The sequence below is a fragment of the Pollachius pollachius genome (assembly GCF_949987615.1).
Source record: "Pollachius pollachius genome assembly, chromosome: 19".
Classification (NCBI taxonomy): domain Eukaryota; kingdom Metazoa; phylum Chordata; class Actinopteri; order Gadiformes; family Gadidae; genus Pollachius; species Pollachius pollachius.
In genome coordinates, this window is record NC_136952.1 from 6,500,027 (window position 1) to 6,516,054 (window position 16,028).

The 16,028-nt window shown below is 42.7% G+C and overlaps 2 protein-coding genes across 18 annotated transcripts in view; one reads left to right on the plus strand and one right to left on the minus strand.

The window, feature by feature from the left end:
- atp6v0a1b (ATPase H+ transporting V0 subunit a1b) overlaps positions 1-6,141 on the plus strand; it is a gene marked incomplete at its 5' end in the record, with an annotated part of 22,144 nt that extends 16,003 nt beyond the window's left edge. For all 17 annotated transcript variants that reach the window (XM_079756318.1, XM_079756306.1, XM_079756315.1 and 14 more), the window contains 3 exons: positions 339-456; positions 1,712-1,883; positions 5,842-6,141. In XM_079756318.1, the coding sequence (XP_079612444.1) occupies positions 339-456; positions 1,712-1,883; positions 5,842-5,935 (384 nt within the window). In that variant the 3' untranslated portion in view covers positions 5,936-6,141. The remainder of the gene's footprint in view (positions 1-338; positions 457-1,711; positions 1,884-5,841) is intronic.
- A 4,792-nt stretch (positions 6,142-10,933) lies between these two features.
- LOC307090412 (ubiquitin-conjugating enzyme E2 D4-like) lies at positions 10,934-15,269 on the minus strand. Its single transcript, XM_079757045.1, has 7 exons — positions 15,043-15,269; positions 14,196-14,259; positions 13,568-13,599; positions 12,926-13,003; positions 11,786-11,891; positions 11,600-11,693; positions 10,934-11,302 (listed from the first exon to the last, which is right to left on the minus strand). The coding sequence occupies exons 1-7, from the start codon at positions 15,064-15,066 to the stop codon at positions 11,254-11,256; spliced, it is 447 nt and encodes a 148-aa protein (XP_079613171.1). The 5' UTR covers positions 15,067-15,269; the 3' UTR covers positions 10,934-11,253.
- Positions 15,270-16,028: the final 759 nt, after the last annotated feature.

A 16,028-nucleotide genomic window follows, 5' to 3' on the forward strand; every position in this document is an offset into this window, starting at 1 on the left:
ATTGCCAAAAGAACAGCCATGGTATAGTGGCCGTCACTGGTAGGAAATGGTTCCCTGGTCCCAAACAAACACTGTCTTGTACCATCATTTCGAAGATCACTTATGAACATAACATACTAACCTCGAGAACCGTCTTCTTACCTAAAACCGGACCAAATGAACCAAAAAACGCAGAAGTAGAACGCAAACCTCTACCTTTTTCAGTCTCCGGGTTTGGTTGTTTGTGTTTGTTTGTTTGTGTGCCTGTGTAGATGGGCCGCGCGTGTCGTGTGTGTGTGTGTGTGTGTGTGCGTGTGCCTGTGTGTGCGTCATCAAGCATGTTGTTCTCTGTGCTCCAGTTTGACTTCGGGGACGTGGCCGTCCACCAGGCCATCCACACCATAGAATACTGCCTAGGCTGCATCTCCAACACAGCCTCCTACCTCCGGCTCTGGGCCCTCAGCCTCGCACACGCACGTGAGTCCACAGAACCGTGCACGTGCACGCGCACTCGAATTATGCACCTATAGTAGAATACAATAAAACTTAGTGAAGCATAGTATATTTAAGTATAGCGTAAGATAGCCCAGTCATTAACCTACGCATCAGTGTATTCTAGTATAGTATGGGGTAGTGTGTGTGGTGTATAGTATAGTACAGTGTAGTATGGTTGAAGCTCAAAAAAAACGGTTAACAGAAATATGCACGATACCTCAAAATATGTGACATTATGTCACATTATATTGGCATCAAGAGATCCCAATGTAAATGTGAATAATCTAGTCGTGATTGATTTTAGATTTCCAACCGCGGCATTGTTGGACATGCTGTCTAATTTAGCCTACTGCATGCTGCAAGACTTTATTCAAAGCAGAATAATGTCGATTGTCTGTAAACTTGCAAACCATTTGAATATTAGATTGCATTTAAAATATATACATGTGAAAACTATAGAAAGCAAACATATTACCAACATCCCTAATGATGCTAAATATAATATTTGACACAAATAAACATTTATAATCATTAGGCACTTAGTGTGCAGTCATGACCAGGAACAAAAAGCCCTAGAGTACACAACAGTAAGAGTTCACTCACTTTGAGCATGGCGCCTGCATTTTGGCAGTTCTGTCGGCTTTCTGTGAGTAACTGTTCTATTATACCGCCTCGAGAACACTTCTTGTTCTCGTTTGCTGGCGACAAAGCCATTCTTTCTCTCTTCAACTTTGGCTCATTGTGTGGAAAACAAGCAGAACTTTACACCACGCCTGCAGTTGTAAAAGCCGGGGAGAAACCGGTGCAGAAAGTACAAGACTTGGTTTAACCTGAGCGATGTTACTCATTACTCAGAGTATACCTGCCAGCTCCTCCAGGATGTCCCACAATAGGAACATCGTGTCTGAGATTCATCTCTCAAATGGTGAACACAAGCAGCTCTTGTTAAAGACCAGACTCATGCTTACCAGGACGTTATTTGGTGTATTTCACAGCTCTTCAATTCAATTATATTTGTATCGCCCTTAATCACAGATACAGTCTCAAAGGGCTTAACAGGCCATTTATTAAAATTCTACACTTTTGATTGTATGGCTGAAATATCGACACATCTTGCACAAATGCAGTTCATGCCTTCAGGTATTTGTTGGTGCAGTTTAAAACCGCAGTAGTCCCAACCACGTAGCAGGTGGTTGCTGGTACACGGTGGAACACTCACTATGTTGTGGTCCTGCAGAGCTGTCGGAGGTGCTGTGGACCATGGTCATGCACCTAGGCCTGGCGTCCAGCAGTGGGGGAGGCTTCTTCGCGCTGACCATCATCTTCGCGGCCTTCGCCGTGCTCACAGTCTGCATCCTGCTCATCATGGAGGGACTGTCGGCCTTCCTGCACGCCCTGCGTCTTCACTGGTGAGTCGCTCGCTCTCTTTCTCTCTCTTTGTTTGTCTTTGTCTCACACACATACTCACGCTCACACACACACACACACACACACACACACACACTCACACTCACACTCACACACACACTCACACTCACACACACACACACACACACTCACTCACTCACTCACTCACTCGCACACAGGAACACACACTCACACTCACACACAGACACATACACAGGCACACACACACACACACACACACACACTGGCCCACACACAGACCTGCGTGTTTCTGTTTGGGTGTGTTCTCTTCATGTTACATTTGTTTATTTGTTTCATTTGTTTATTAGTACCATCGTATCAGTTGCATGCTGTCCATATCTGTTTGGGCAGATAGCCAAGCTGATAGCAGAGAGCCATGAAGTCACATGACTGAACTGTGGTCATCACATGATGTAGGAGGCACATTCAAAACAATGGGAATAAAATATAAACAGAGTAACACATCAGATAAACAAACAGAGACTTGGATGTTTAAAGAGGTACACACACAAACACAGACGCAAACCATTACTTATTACCAATTTAAAAAAATCCCCAAAAGAAAAGCCAAACCTTTATCCAAATGTGTTTTTGAAAACATTCAAGTAAATGTCGATTTTGCGACTGGTTATTGGAGGACAACGATGTTCCTGGTTAGTTAAGGAAGCTGCGGTGTAAAGCACTTGGGCCAGTAGCTCCTTCTGACGGCTGACACTCTGCAGAACTGCAGGCCTGTTTCTCTTCTGTCAGGTCTTGGCACCTTCCCCTCATTTCTCACTCACTCTCTATCTAGAACAAAGTCATCTCTGCAGCTATTACCATACATCTGGGAACAAGTTAAACTGGTAGTTAAAGAGAACTGGACTACTTTGGGTTGAGGACGATTTAAAAGGTCCAATCTAAAATACAAAATTACCGTTAAAATTGAAATGGTAGAACACATCTTGACATAACAAGCGAGTCAGGTTAGTTTACACGGTAAAGGACTCCATGGATTGACAACAAGTTCAATGGCTATAGCTCAAGCTATAAGGGGTTTGTTCTACGTTTGTAGTTGAGATTGTACCACAGTGTACACTGTTCAGTGAGTAGTCATTCCTAAGATTGCTGTGCCAAACCTCTTTTGCTGCAATGGAACATTCTGGCGCCCGGGATATGTGAGAATGCCCTGTTTATTTTCTCCAAGCCTTCGTGTTTGAACGCAGCGCCTTACCTCATGATTCTGTAACGAGTGAGTGAGTGTGTCTGTGTGTGTGTGTTTGCGTGGGGGGTGGAAGCCTGCAGTGTTTTCGTTGGCTAGAAGAGAAGGACTTAATGTTTAAAAGCTTGTGTCTTCTCCGAGGTTGATTTATATTCACAGGTGGATGGAAGTGGAACTCTTCTTATCAAAGATTCACGCTAAACACTTGCTCTTGTCAAGGCTGGGAGGCGGAGAGGAGAGACAGATAGACAGAGAGTAGGTTAAAATGCCAGAACGCTGCGATGTACTTGTTGAGTATTAGAGCAGTTTAAGATTTCTGTCCTTGGCTTGGGACCATCTGTGGTGGTGTTGCTCTCAGGGATTGGGAGTTGATAACAAAAAGTGTTTTCGATGGAACTATTTCGATGTTACCTTTCTGTGTAACACCGACACAGGCACAAACACGCAAACACACACACACAAACACACCCACACAAACCCACATGCGTGCGCACACGCACACACAGACACACACACACACACACACACACACACACACACACACACACACAAACACAAACACAAACATAGACACACACCCAGCCTGCGCATGTTCTCCCCGTAAAGGATGGGGTTCGGATGTCATGCAGCGACATGATCTGCGTCTGACAGTGAACAGATCTCAGAGCTGGGTTTGCTGTGTTTGTCAGGCCGAGCTGAGGCCCACAGCTACTGTGTAGACACAGCTATAGCCCTCCCACTCTCAGGTAGCTTTCACCACTCGTACCAGAGGACCTACAATCCAAGTAAGAGAATACACCTTGATCGGGATAGAAAGAGGTGATCAGAACCGGTCGGAATCCCTTCTTTGCTGGCGGGGTTGCCATGGATACAACATTCCAGATCCGGACGAATTTCAGCGTGTGGAGCAGATGGGGTAATGATGCGTTTACCCATCTGGGCTGGACTGATCCGCTGTTATGCGCACGATCGCACGCACACACATACACATAGACACACACACACACACACAGATAAACACACACACACACACATGCGCTAGGTACAGCCCGGTCAGCCCACATGGATCCAGCCTATTTTCCAGTGTCCAGCAGTGGGAGGAGAGGAGAGGAGTGCTCATTCATTTCTTCTGCTCTTTCCTAAACGTCGGCTCAACTCTGGCAGGAGAAATATTTACCAGGTTTCAGAGACATTCCTGAGCACTCCCATACCTTTGACCTTTGCTCAAAGAATGGGTTTTTTTTAATAGATTTTAATTTTTTTCTAAACAAGTTCACTGACGATCTGCTTCAGATCGCTTACTCGGTTTAAAGGGATCCCTGCCCCGGTTCATAATGTGTGTAACATGAAGAAGAGCTGCCATACTCAGTAAGTAGGACTGCATATGGACCAAGGTCATGTGACCCAGATGCTGACCTAACGGTAGTGAGGGGGTCGTGTGACTATCCGCAGGAATAATGAGGAGAATCCTCAGAAGTCTGATTATGATCTAATCATGTGTGCAGGCTCAGAGTTCTCCAAAAAGATGGTTGACTCCACTGGAAGTCACGGCTCATTTGGTTCCCTGAACGGAGGCATCTGTTGAGGAGCGGTCTCAACTAGTGACCGGTTTGTCTAGTGCTCTGCGGCAGTGTGATCATGCTGTACTTCACTGAGACGATGCAAGCAACACGCGCGGCAGGTCGGGGTTCTACAAAGTAAAGCTACAACCCAGATATGGTTGGAAAACAGGAGTCTGAGTCTTCTACAACAGCTACAATAAACAATCAACCCTTTGGCCGTTCTTCAACAAGGAACGAGGCCGACGCTTTACGGTAGTTGCTCTTTAAAGATCTTGTGTGTATTTCAGTCGCTTCTAAGTTGTCCTTAGGCAACTTCTGCTGCTGTGTATTCATCAGAGCCCCAAAGGCCGATCTTACTATATACATCTAAGCTGAGCCTAGATGCTCATCTGGACTGAACACATGATGTGCCCGTAGAAAAGAGTAAAGAAGAATAAACCCTTCCTCCTTTCTCTCGGCAAGTGTGTGAGCCCCAAACCGAGTGCTGTTGTACCACGGCCGTTGAACATGGGAGTGGGGTGGGAGGTGTGCGTTATGTAAGGAATAAGCCACCAGGGTGTCCTGTTATTCGAAAACACTGTACGACAGGAGGGGGGTGGTGTGATGCAGAACAGGTGAAGCTCATACGACATCTTTCACTGAAGTGATAGTTGAAGAAGAAGAAGTGGTTACACATTTAGAAAAAAGGAATACCTCAAGTAAGGGAATCTGAGTTGAATAAGGAAACAATCTGTTTGATGGTGTTTTGGTCGGAGCCGTTCTTCATCCTTAAACTATTAAACGAGGCAAGTGTGAGGCAGAACACATTCCTGGCCCTCTCTCCTCCCTCTCGTTATCAGAGCCCAGGAATCCGAGTCCAGCCGTTGTTGGGATAAGTCATGCTGTACACAATTAAAGTCCATAAAAAATCAAAAATTTTGCACTTTGCTTGGACACATACCCTCCTCACAGTTCGTTTACAGTTTGTTACATCTGAAGTCATCTGTTAGCTGGGTTCAGCTGTGATGGCGTGATGTTGCCTGGTGGAACTCAAAAGAGTGCCACCTGTTCCTCTAACAACCTCCCGATGTACCCGCCGCCCGGCTGCCACAGTCCTCCACTCTCTGTGTCTTCATGTATGTGGAATGATATGATACGAACTGACCTCCTGTTTCTGTGTGTCCATCTTGTCCCCAGGGTGGAGTTCCAGAACAAGTTCTACTGCGGCCAGGGCTTCAAGTTTGTTCCGTTCTCCTTCGAAAGCATCCTTGACGGTCGCTTCGACGAGTGAAAAAAACACCAAGAGAATCCCCAAGCATTCCTTCCGTGTGTGAACGTCTTTGTTTGTGTATGGGCATGATTTCACTGCAGGTCCTCTCTCGCCCTCTAGTGCACATTAAGTGTTTGTGTTGGTCGGAACCCGTATGAGAGATAATTTCACTATCATGTTACGTGACTGTGTTAAAGCTGCTTTTCCGTGGTAATAAAGTAGAGAAAAAAAACGTCACATTAATAATTATTATTAATTTACGTTCCACAAATACAGAGTTGAAGTACAAGCTTCCAAGTCTTAACCTTCGCACTTATTAAAAGATAAATATAAGACATATTGATCGATGATGGGAAATCAAAGCATTCACTGCCACGGGGTAAAACCAGGATTCGATTGGCCAATGGTTGGGCGAGAACCGCATATTTCCACAATCCACACAAATCATAGTTTAATGCATGGCTGCCCCTACTACCTTTATGATCCAATGTAGGCTTATAAGTAAGTAGCACCATGTTAGCCTAGGGCTACTCTGTGGCTCGTTGTTAGCCATCAGAAGGATCCGTTGTGAATCTACTGGTCAGGTGACTGACCCCTCCCCGTCCTAGAGTACAGTAGATGGTTGTTTGTGTGTCGCGTTGTGGCATTCCTCTCAATCAGTTGTGCGTTGCGGTTTCTGTGTTGTTCAAAATCATCCTTTTGCTGTCACTGTGGTAAAAGTGCATGTGAGACTTAGATTTTGGCGGTTGCCATCATGAAATGTGGTAGGCTATTCCGTTTGTGATCATGAAAATGTGAAGTACGAGTACAGCATAAAAAAGAGTTCTTGGAGTGAATCATATTTATTTATTTATTACCGGATGTTCATTTTGTTGTGGTGTGTGTATTTCGATGTACACGAGACTGAAGGAGGAAGTGGTTCTTGTTCAGCTGTTTGTTCTGTGGAGCCCAGTTGCATGCACATAGACGTTTCAGTGTATTGTGATCAATAGTAAAGTGACTTGGGGATTCAACTGTGTCCTGTCTTATGTTAACTGTTGAATTGTTAATGTTTAAACCAACAGGAACAAGCATACAGTCCCCTGGATAGGTTCTTTGTATCTGGAAAAGATACCAGCAAATAACTTCCAAAATCATCATTGTCATTATCATCACAGAGTTTTGGGACATTTAGAAGAAAAGAAATTAACCCCTGATTAAAAATTGACTTGCTCAAGCATATATTTTTTTATCTAAATGTGCACTAATATCTCGTAAGTAAGCATCTGCCGTGGTTGGGGAAACAAAAAGAGCTGATGACTGTCTTAAGACAGTAGGCCTTCCCTTGTTATCCCCTTCCAGGGTAGGCTAGGGCTAGGAGTACAATAATACAAATTATAATCCTATAAATAAATAATCCTTTATTTTAATAATCCAACAAGTAATCCTGAGCATGAAAATCCTCTAATTTTGATGATAAGAATGATAATTCTAAATGATAAACCTGATGCTAATCCTACAGAAAACCCCAGTGACGCCACACACTGACATCTGCGTATTAAACCGAACATCGAGATATAAAAGACAGTTGTGGCCTAAAGTTGACCTGGAACATCTGAATGTACATATTTAACCGTGAGAAAGAAGCCCTACATGCAGACTCCAGGCATCTGACATGCCTGAGGGGAACGTGTTAAACTGAAACCATCGAAAACGAGAAGCCCTCAGCCCACCGCTGAATGAGGAACGTGTTTTTGCAGCGCACCGCTGTCAGGTGCCACCATCACTCATGTGTTCTCTACACTGATCACCGCCTCACTTATGTGTTCCTTCCACTGATCACGCTCTCACTCCTGTGTTCTCCCCACTGACCACGCTCTCACTCACGCGTTCTCTCAATTGATTACACACTCTCTAATAAACTAGAGGGTCAGTTCCAAGCTGTTCGCAGGCGTTCATTGAAGAACGACAAAAGGTTTTCAAAGGTTGTTAGAACATTGTATTTAATTTCTGTTATGTAAGATTAGATTATACGGAAGAAGATTACGGCCATATGTGATTTTTTTCCCCACATATGGGCCTTATCCTGAGTCTAAATTCTGACTTTAATATCAGAACTCAAATGAATAATCACATGTGGCCCTAATCCTTTTCAAGATTCTGACACCTGTCAATTTGAAAGCAAGTTTATTTGGAATTATTTTTTCCTCCCACTGGCTGGTTCCCTTTACACCAACCATGACATTACATTACATTACATGGAGATGCAGGTCAAAACCAAACGTGTCCTATCAAGTGGCCCACTTTCATCAGACTACCCAACTCCTCCGTCATTTGAACTGTTTGAGTAGTGGTTCATAGACACTTTCATCGAATTTGATTTGAATTTAATTGAAAGATGCAAGATCAAAATGTGACTGACAGGCCATGGCATAAGAAAGGTTTGATGAGTGTTGGCAGGAAATAGGTGTGACATAATCTACATTTATAATTCTTGATTTAGAAATGGCAATTGTGAAATGACAGATTATCAAAGAGGCTATGAATAGTCCTACACTTGCAGTGACATGCAGGCCAACATTTAAATAAGGAGACCGTCATTAAAATGAGCCGTCACTGAGCTCTACTGCCTGCAACATGTACTGCAACTCACTTTATTACACTAAAGCCTACTTCTAATATCTAAAGTATTCATAACAAAGATTGAAACTTAACTTTTGTACTGTATTTGAATACATCTGCTCATTACCATGTGTTACCTTTGCTAACACCCATATCTTAGGGAATGTTTGATGATACGTATGTACTTATGCTGATCAAAGTAATAGCGTTTGATCACGTGTACTGAAATACTGGTGTACTTCAATGTACTTCAAAAAAATTAAGGATCTAAATGGCCTAATTCATGTAATAGGATGGAGATTTAACCTTGAGGAAGGGCTGAAAGTGCAGAGAAGCACATTTCCTCCACGAGAGACTCTTGGTTCCTCTGCTCTGGGAGCAGAGTCTCTGACCATCACCAAAAAAGGTCTGAAGGTCAGATAGTTAGAGGCTCCACGCTGGAGTCCTCCCACCAGGACATTGTGTCCATCGCATTGCCTTCTCTCAACCAAAGACCAATGTACAAGTGAACCACTTGGGAGAGAGAACCGTGTGTTTATTTGTTAGATGCCTGACAAGAACACCTATTAATATATTCTTCTTGCTTGGCTAAACAAAAACCAGGACAAAAAAAAAATGCAAAACTTGGAGCTTCCGACAAAACACAGCAAAATGAAGTGCTTAATCATACGTTATTGTTATGGCTTCAGTGGTTTGAGGTTCTCATGTGTTTATTGATCCCGGGGGAAAGGGTTGGTTGATGTGTCTGTGTATGGACCGGCTAATGATAGCAGGGCACGCTTCCCTTTTTCCAAAACATCATCAGGCTGATTTTGATAACAAGGGCATACTTCAGATGGTACACAAGGTGGGGTCCATCCGGTGTGTGATGGAGCAGAAACATAATTAAGCAGTTGGTTGCATGTGAACCGCAAGTTCATGTTTCCATGGGACGTAGTAGGAATTAACACCAGGGCGTTTGGCCTTATAAAGTATGCACTCATTGGTGTATAATAAAGTTTTTGTATTTGTATTACATACATTCAGATAATTTGTAACCGATTCACATCCCCCTGGGATTACTGAAGTAATATTTGACCAGTTTGACCGTTGCTGTCGAGTTGTGTGTATCAATTTTTAAGTGGCGGTCTGTCCAACATAAACCTTTGTCACAAGAGTCTAATACCAGTGGAGCATATATACAGAGCTTCAGAATCTTAATTTTCTGTAATGAGCTACAACTGTGTTGTTCTCTGTGATGAAGGCCTGTTAGAGGTGTAGTCCTTCATCACAGAGGTGTCTCATTTCCATACTCTTCTCGTTTAGCACCACAGTGGTGTGCTCATCTCATCCAGACATGCTCTCCAGACGCAGCAGCTTTCAATTCAACATAATCAATCCTGCAATCGAGTTCCCTCCACACTCTGGGCTCACGTTTCACCCCTTCCAACCTCCTTTTGTAAGGCCTTCCTGATGGTCCCCAATGCGTACTGACGTTTTGGTCTTGACAATTCAGTGTAGTATTGATTCTTGTGGTTTGATTGAATTAACAATGTATTTGGTTTAACAAACCCTTACCATACTGGAAAGCGAAATACGTACCAGTTCTAGAAAAAGATAAATGACCTTAAATAAAGAATGCTTTATGTTGCTTTAATGATTAGAGTTTAATTGACTTTATTAGTCTTTATAGTGGACTATGAAAATTAAAGTGTTATTTTCTGTCTTATGCAGTAGCCTATCCATGTAAACATATTTAAGAGCGACTTACTAAATATGTTTGTGGTATCTTTATCATCAGCAGTCGTTGATGACAGACAGAATGACTAGCCACACTAGAAATGTCTCATTCTCTCACTGGAACGCAATACAGGGCACCAACCTAAAAGTGTTACGCAACCAGCTGTATGTTAGTTCATTCGGCTAATTGGGTTAAAGTTGAATCTGCGGTTCTTTAATTTGATCCACTCTAGAGTTTTTTTAAATAGCATACCTCCCATCAGATTTTACAATTTAAACTCATAGCCTTTCTAATGAATAACCCTTCAATTGACCTCAGAGGTTGCAAAAGACGGGGTAACATGCATCTATCAGAACAGCCCACAAATTAAAAAAGGTAAAAATACAGATAAGAAAATTGGTAAAGAAAAAAAAAAGTGAGCTTTTATGAAGGCACCACTAATAAAGCAGTACAAAGGTCTGTTCAACTGCAACTTTTAATTGCCTGAACACCTGCAGCCAAGCCCAATCTTTAGCAAGTGTCCTTGGTAAATCAGGGGAATTAATGAATTAATCCCAGAAAGGAAACCTACAGTGACTGTCTAACACTTGCACTGGGGTGCTTCAGAACGGACAACGGTCAATGTTCACATTCGCTGTCAGAACGAGCCCCCCAAGGTCGGACAGGGGGTTTCAATGCCAAAGAAAAAGACCACAGCATGGGTTCACTGATGCTTTAATACTGTACACAAAACATGATAAACTATTCATAATAGAAGCCCAGACATATTAAGATGCATGATATAAGGAATGTTATAATGTCATTGCTCCCACCAAGTAGACATCAGGAATGGGTTAATTTTCTTAAGGGTCCCTCATTGATGACATACAAAGCTATATTTAAAACCAAAAACACCAAGTCAGGATATATGGCTGTTAAGTTTCGACAGTGGTACATATTGATGTTTGTTACTTTATTTATACATACTACTTTACAGTGTATTGTGACTTAAAAAAAAATCTGGTTTCATTTTTCTTTTTCACATAATTGCATGCTTCAGGGTCCATTCCTTCGCTAATTTGTTGTATCTGTAAAGGGGGAAAAAAAGATAATATATTAGGTCTGTCTGTGTGTAGCAAATCCATTTTAGAATAAATGTAATGTTTTCACTTAAAATAACCCCAGGACTCGCTCTTGTAACACCTCGTGAACACAACCCGAACAACAGACTTTTCTTGATTGAAAAGCACTTTATGAAGTACAAAAAGTGCTATATTAAAAGGCCAGCCACAAGCTAGCTAGCATACAACGTGTTTATGCGTGTTCAAATGACCGTGGCTGGGCATTGTCAGATTGGAGGTTCAAATGGGGTGCAGCATACTCACTTCTCTTTGTCGTTCTTGTAAATATGGGCTATGTCCGGGACTAAGGGGTCATCTGGGTTGGGGTCACACAGCAACGAACATATGGACAGCAACACTGGAAGAAAAATATGTAAAAATGAACGGTTGATGGAGAACGTGCCAAATATTCAGTCTGCGTAGGTACAGACGCACGGAGGGCGCCGTTACCTTTGGATACGGTAAGGGCCGGGGACCACTGAGAGCGGAGGATGTCCAGACAGATGCTCCCGTTGCTGTTGATATTTGGGTGATAGATTTTGGTCGTAAACGTAATCTGTAAATAAACACAAAATGAAACAGTGTTAAGTCACTTTTTGGCGGAGCCAGTTTTTCCACATGTTCTCTGGTGATACACGATACCCGATGCCGGCAAAGCCGGGCGTATAGAGACGATGACATATGCGTCTGACAGCTGGAGTCCCGTTCCATAGGAACGGACAAATCGCGCGGTTTTAATCAACCGGACAATGATTTGAGTCACGACCAAATCCCGCGCGTCAAGAAGGGATTAGGTGGTACTATAATCCCCCCCGGTCGGATCCCACCACAGAGTCGTTTGGGTACAACTGCGTCCAAAAACAGCCAGAGAACGGGATGATAACCCCTCACATCTCCTCCATGATAGGCTGAGACAGACAACCCTGGTGCCATTTATATAAATACAAGTATATGCATAAAAATCCAAACCTTTCCATATGGATTAATAAAAGACATTTCAATGATTACAAAAATTGGTTTACTGGATTCTCCAGTACTGGCCATGAATCAAAATGACACCCGTAGGGCGTTATTTTAACAAAAACCTCACACGGGACTTTCCTTTGTGGGAAATACCTAACCTGCAACACCTACCGAACAGTCAATCCGGATAGTGTATTCAGGTGTCAAGAATCCTGAGAAACGTGTTGGTTTAGGCTACTTTTAAAGGCTTTCAAGAGCGAATCCCTGTGACCCTGATAAGAGTCAGACGCTATGATGAAGTACGACGCTAGGCCCATAGGGAATGAATGGCAACGCAGAGGCTAGGTTTAGCTCCGACACTAGCCCCATAGGGAATGAATGGCATCCCAGAGGCTAGGTTTAGCTCCGACACTAGCCCCATAGGGAATGAATGGCATCCCAGACGCTAGGTTTAGCTCCGACACTAGCCCCATAGAGAATGAATGGCAACGCAGAGGCTAGGTTTAGCTCCGACACCAGGTTGAGCTCTGACGCTAGGCCGATTGGGAATGAATGGCACCGCTGACAGTGGGCTCTGCTGGAGGTTAACTTATCATTGACATGGAGCTTTAGACATGGAGGGCTCACCTTGGGGGGCTTGAACGGGTAGTCGGTGGGGAAATGTATGGTGAGGAAGAAGACTCCCCCTTGGTATGGGCTGTCATTCTAACATGGACAAGACAACAAGAACAACAGATTTGTTGAAATGCACAGTAATGGAATTTTGGTTATCAAAATGGCACACATCTTAAAATGGAGGCAGTCAAAAGGAGTCGAAGTAACGTCTTTGTGATCGAGGATAATGATCGAAGAATAATCATGCTTGGTAGTAACGCATACACCTTGTGGATGACAGCCAGATGTGATGATGGCTTTCAGAATGAAACTCTAGCCAAATCCTCCCAACCAAAAACACAACTACTGATGTTTAATAGTATCAAGCATACCAATTCAAAAGTAAGAAATAAAAAAGGTTATGACCTAAGCATAGTATAACTAGAAAACAAAGCAAAAAACAACATATTTGCCATATTTTAAAATGGTTCCCAAAAATGTCAATGTTTTTAAAGAATGCAGTGGGTAAACAAAGTTGAACCTGAATTGTAACTTTTTACAACTGGTTGTTTTAATACACAAGTAATACAGGCTATTGTTCAAATTACATCTTTATGTTTATTGCAAGTTGGCCATTCATCACCATGATGATGGGTAAATAAAACACACACTTACTGGGCCCATTATGGTTGCCTGCCAATGAAACACTAGGTCAGAGAGAGAGAGAAGGGGAGGGAGGCACGGGAGAGACAATGTAAATCACAAAATCCCCATTATTCATTTTTAGAACTTTTAATAGGTTTATAGGTCATTCCTTGCCTTTTTTGAGGCACCTGACAACCATAGCATGCTCCACCCGTAGATAAATCTTTCTAATTTGCCTTGTGGTAATTACAAAATTATGAAAGCAGTTGAAGAGATCCCAGTCAAACAACCTTTTTTTTCGTGCAAAATCATCAATTATCATAAAAATGGTATAGTGATTCTCAACATATTCAAAGGCATCCCAGAACCAATTTCTTATAAGAAAAATATGAATTATATGCTTTTACTGAAGAGGAGATACAGAAAGATAAAACATGATGACAACATGTAAGCTAAACTATTTTCTTCATTAAAAGGCTTCCAATGTTTCAGATGCCTCCCTCACTGTATGTATGCATGTATGTATGTATGTATGTATGTATGTATGTATGTATGCATGCATGCGGGCAGGCAGGCAGGCAGGCAGGCAGGCAGGTTATGTTTATCTGAGACAAGGCCTAGTTAAGTAATACAATACAAAGGCCGGAGATGTGCTTACAGTCGTCCGCAGCTAGTCCAGCAGAACACTGTGCCGGAGGATCTTTCTTTAATTCGTCCAGCTCCTTAATATCACACACAACAGAATAAATGAATTAGGGTTATAAAGAAATAAATTGTTAGAACATATTGAACAGATATTAACTTTTATTAAAAAGCAGGCAACTATTTGACATCTTCTTATCTACGTATGAGGCTGTCGATTTAACATATTCTTTTGCAGACTTAAGTGACTCATACTTGTCCCTAACTTCAACTCAGATGATTTGCCACAAACTGATAAAACACCCGATGACGGTGGTCTGAAATCATGTAAAACGAGTGAGCATCTTCAATGTACTGAACGCACCGCAGATAGGATCTGGATGGGACATAATAAGGAGGAAGTCAGGTCAGATAAGAAGGGAAACCAAACAAGAGGCACATTAACAACGCGAACCCAATCCAACCTCCAAGGGTACAAATACCGTCCCATGGAGCTGAAGAACACACAAATACATCACAACATACACCGTGATGATGTGTGTGAGTTACATAAAGGCAGACAGAGATAGAAGAAACTGCGACTTGCGTGTGTCATAGTGATTACATCACTGATGATCAAGGCTAGGTCCAAACTTTAAATCGTCAGTCGTCATTCCGACCCCCCGACACTTTGAGACACGTATCGGGGAAACATGATAACGACCAACACAGGAAACACGATCAAGTAGCCTACACCAAATGTGGTTTCGACTGACGGGGCAGCACCGAAAGGCGTTTAACAATCAAATATGCTAAAGAAATAGCTAATGCAACGGGGACAGTACTGGGGGATGCCTCTGTGGTAGATGTGTAGCAAAACTTACCCTCTTTATTCTTTTCATTGCCATGATGACCGACTTCGACTACCGTGTCGTCGCAGTCTGCCTGGATGTAACTAACCGCACTGGAGAGGGGAATATTTCTGGAAGGCTACCGTAGCAGGGTGTCTATGTGTTCAGCAGGACCCTCCTCGTTTCTACCTTAGCGGTGTGTGTTTATCTTTTTAAGAAGACCTTCCTGGTTTCCGCATTCTCCTGTTTACGGTTGAACCCTTGAAACGGGGTGGGGGAAGTGGAAATATAGTTAGAAATAAGGCTGAGAGAGGGTATTGACTTGTAGCGTTATCCCAGTCTACCTCAGAGCATTTTCCGGTTTCTTACTTCCTGCGCGCTGTGTACGCAGATTAACAGTCCACTGAGCGAGGATAATAAGAATGTCTGAAAAAGTAGAATAACAATTATAACAAAAGCCACAACAACGAGGATAATTATCATGGAGTTTTGATCAAATAGTTGACGAAGCAATATTTGAAATGTTTAACGGAAACGGATATCCATCTTTCGAAAGTCCCTCCCTCTCTCGCCATTCGCCGCCAAACTCACGTAACTGAAAGTCGTCGTCGTCCTCGTCGTCCCCCTCTCCATAACGCTCATTTGGAGCATCTCGTTCCAGGCGTTCTGTGTTGCCACGAGAACGCCAGGGAACGAGGTTATTGTAGGCCTAAACTAAACTTGAAGGACCCCTTGGATAACTTAAAAACGATTAACTAAAGGGACTATAGATATATGTCAATGGACGTTTACAGGAAGTATATGCATGTCAAATATGTAATAGGCCTACAGTGATTTTTTTATTAGGATTTCCATCAGGCAACCAATCGACTTTTCCAAGACGGGTCAAAGAATCTTTATAATGTTATACTTAGAGTTCTCTCTAGTCAATTATCATCCATCTTTCAGATGGTACACTCGCTGTTATATGTTGAACGCTGAACAGCATATGCATGTGTACCAAATGCATAATGCATGAT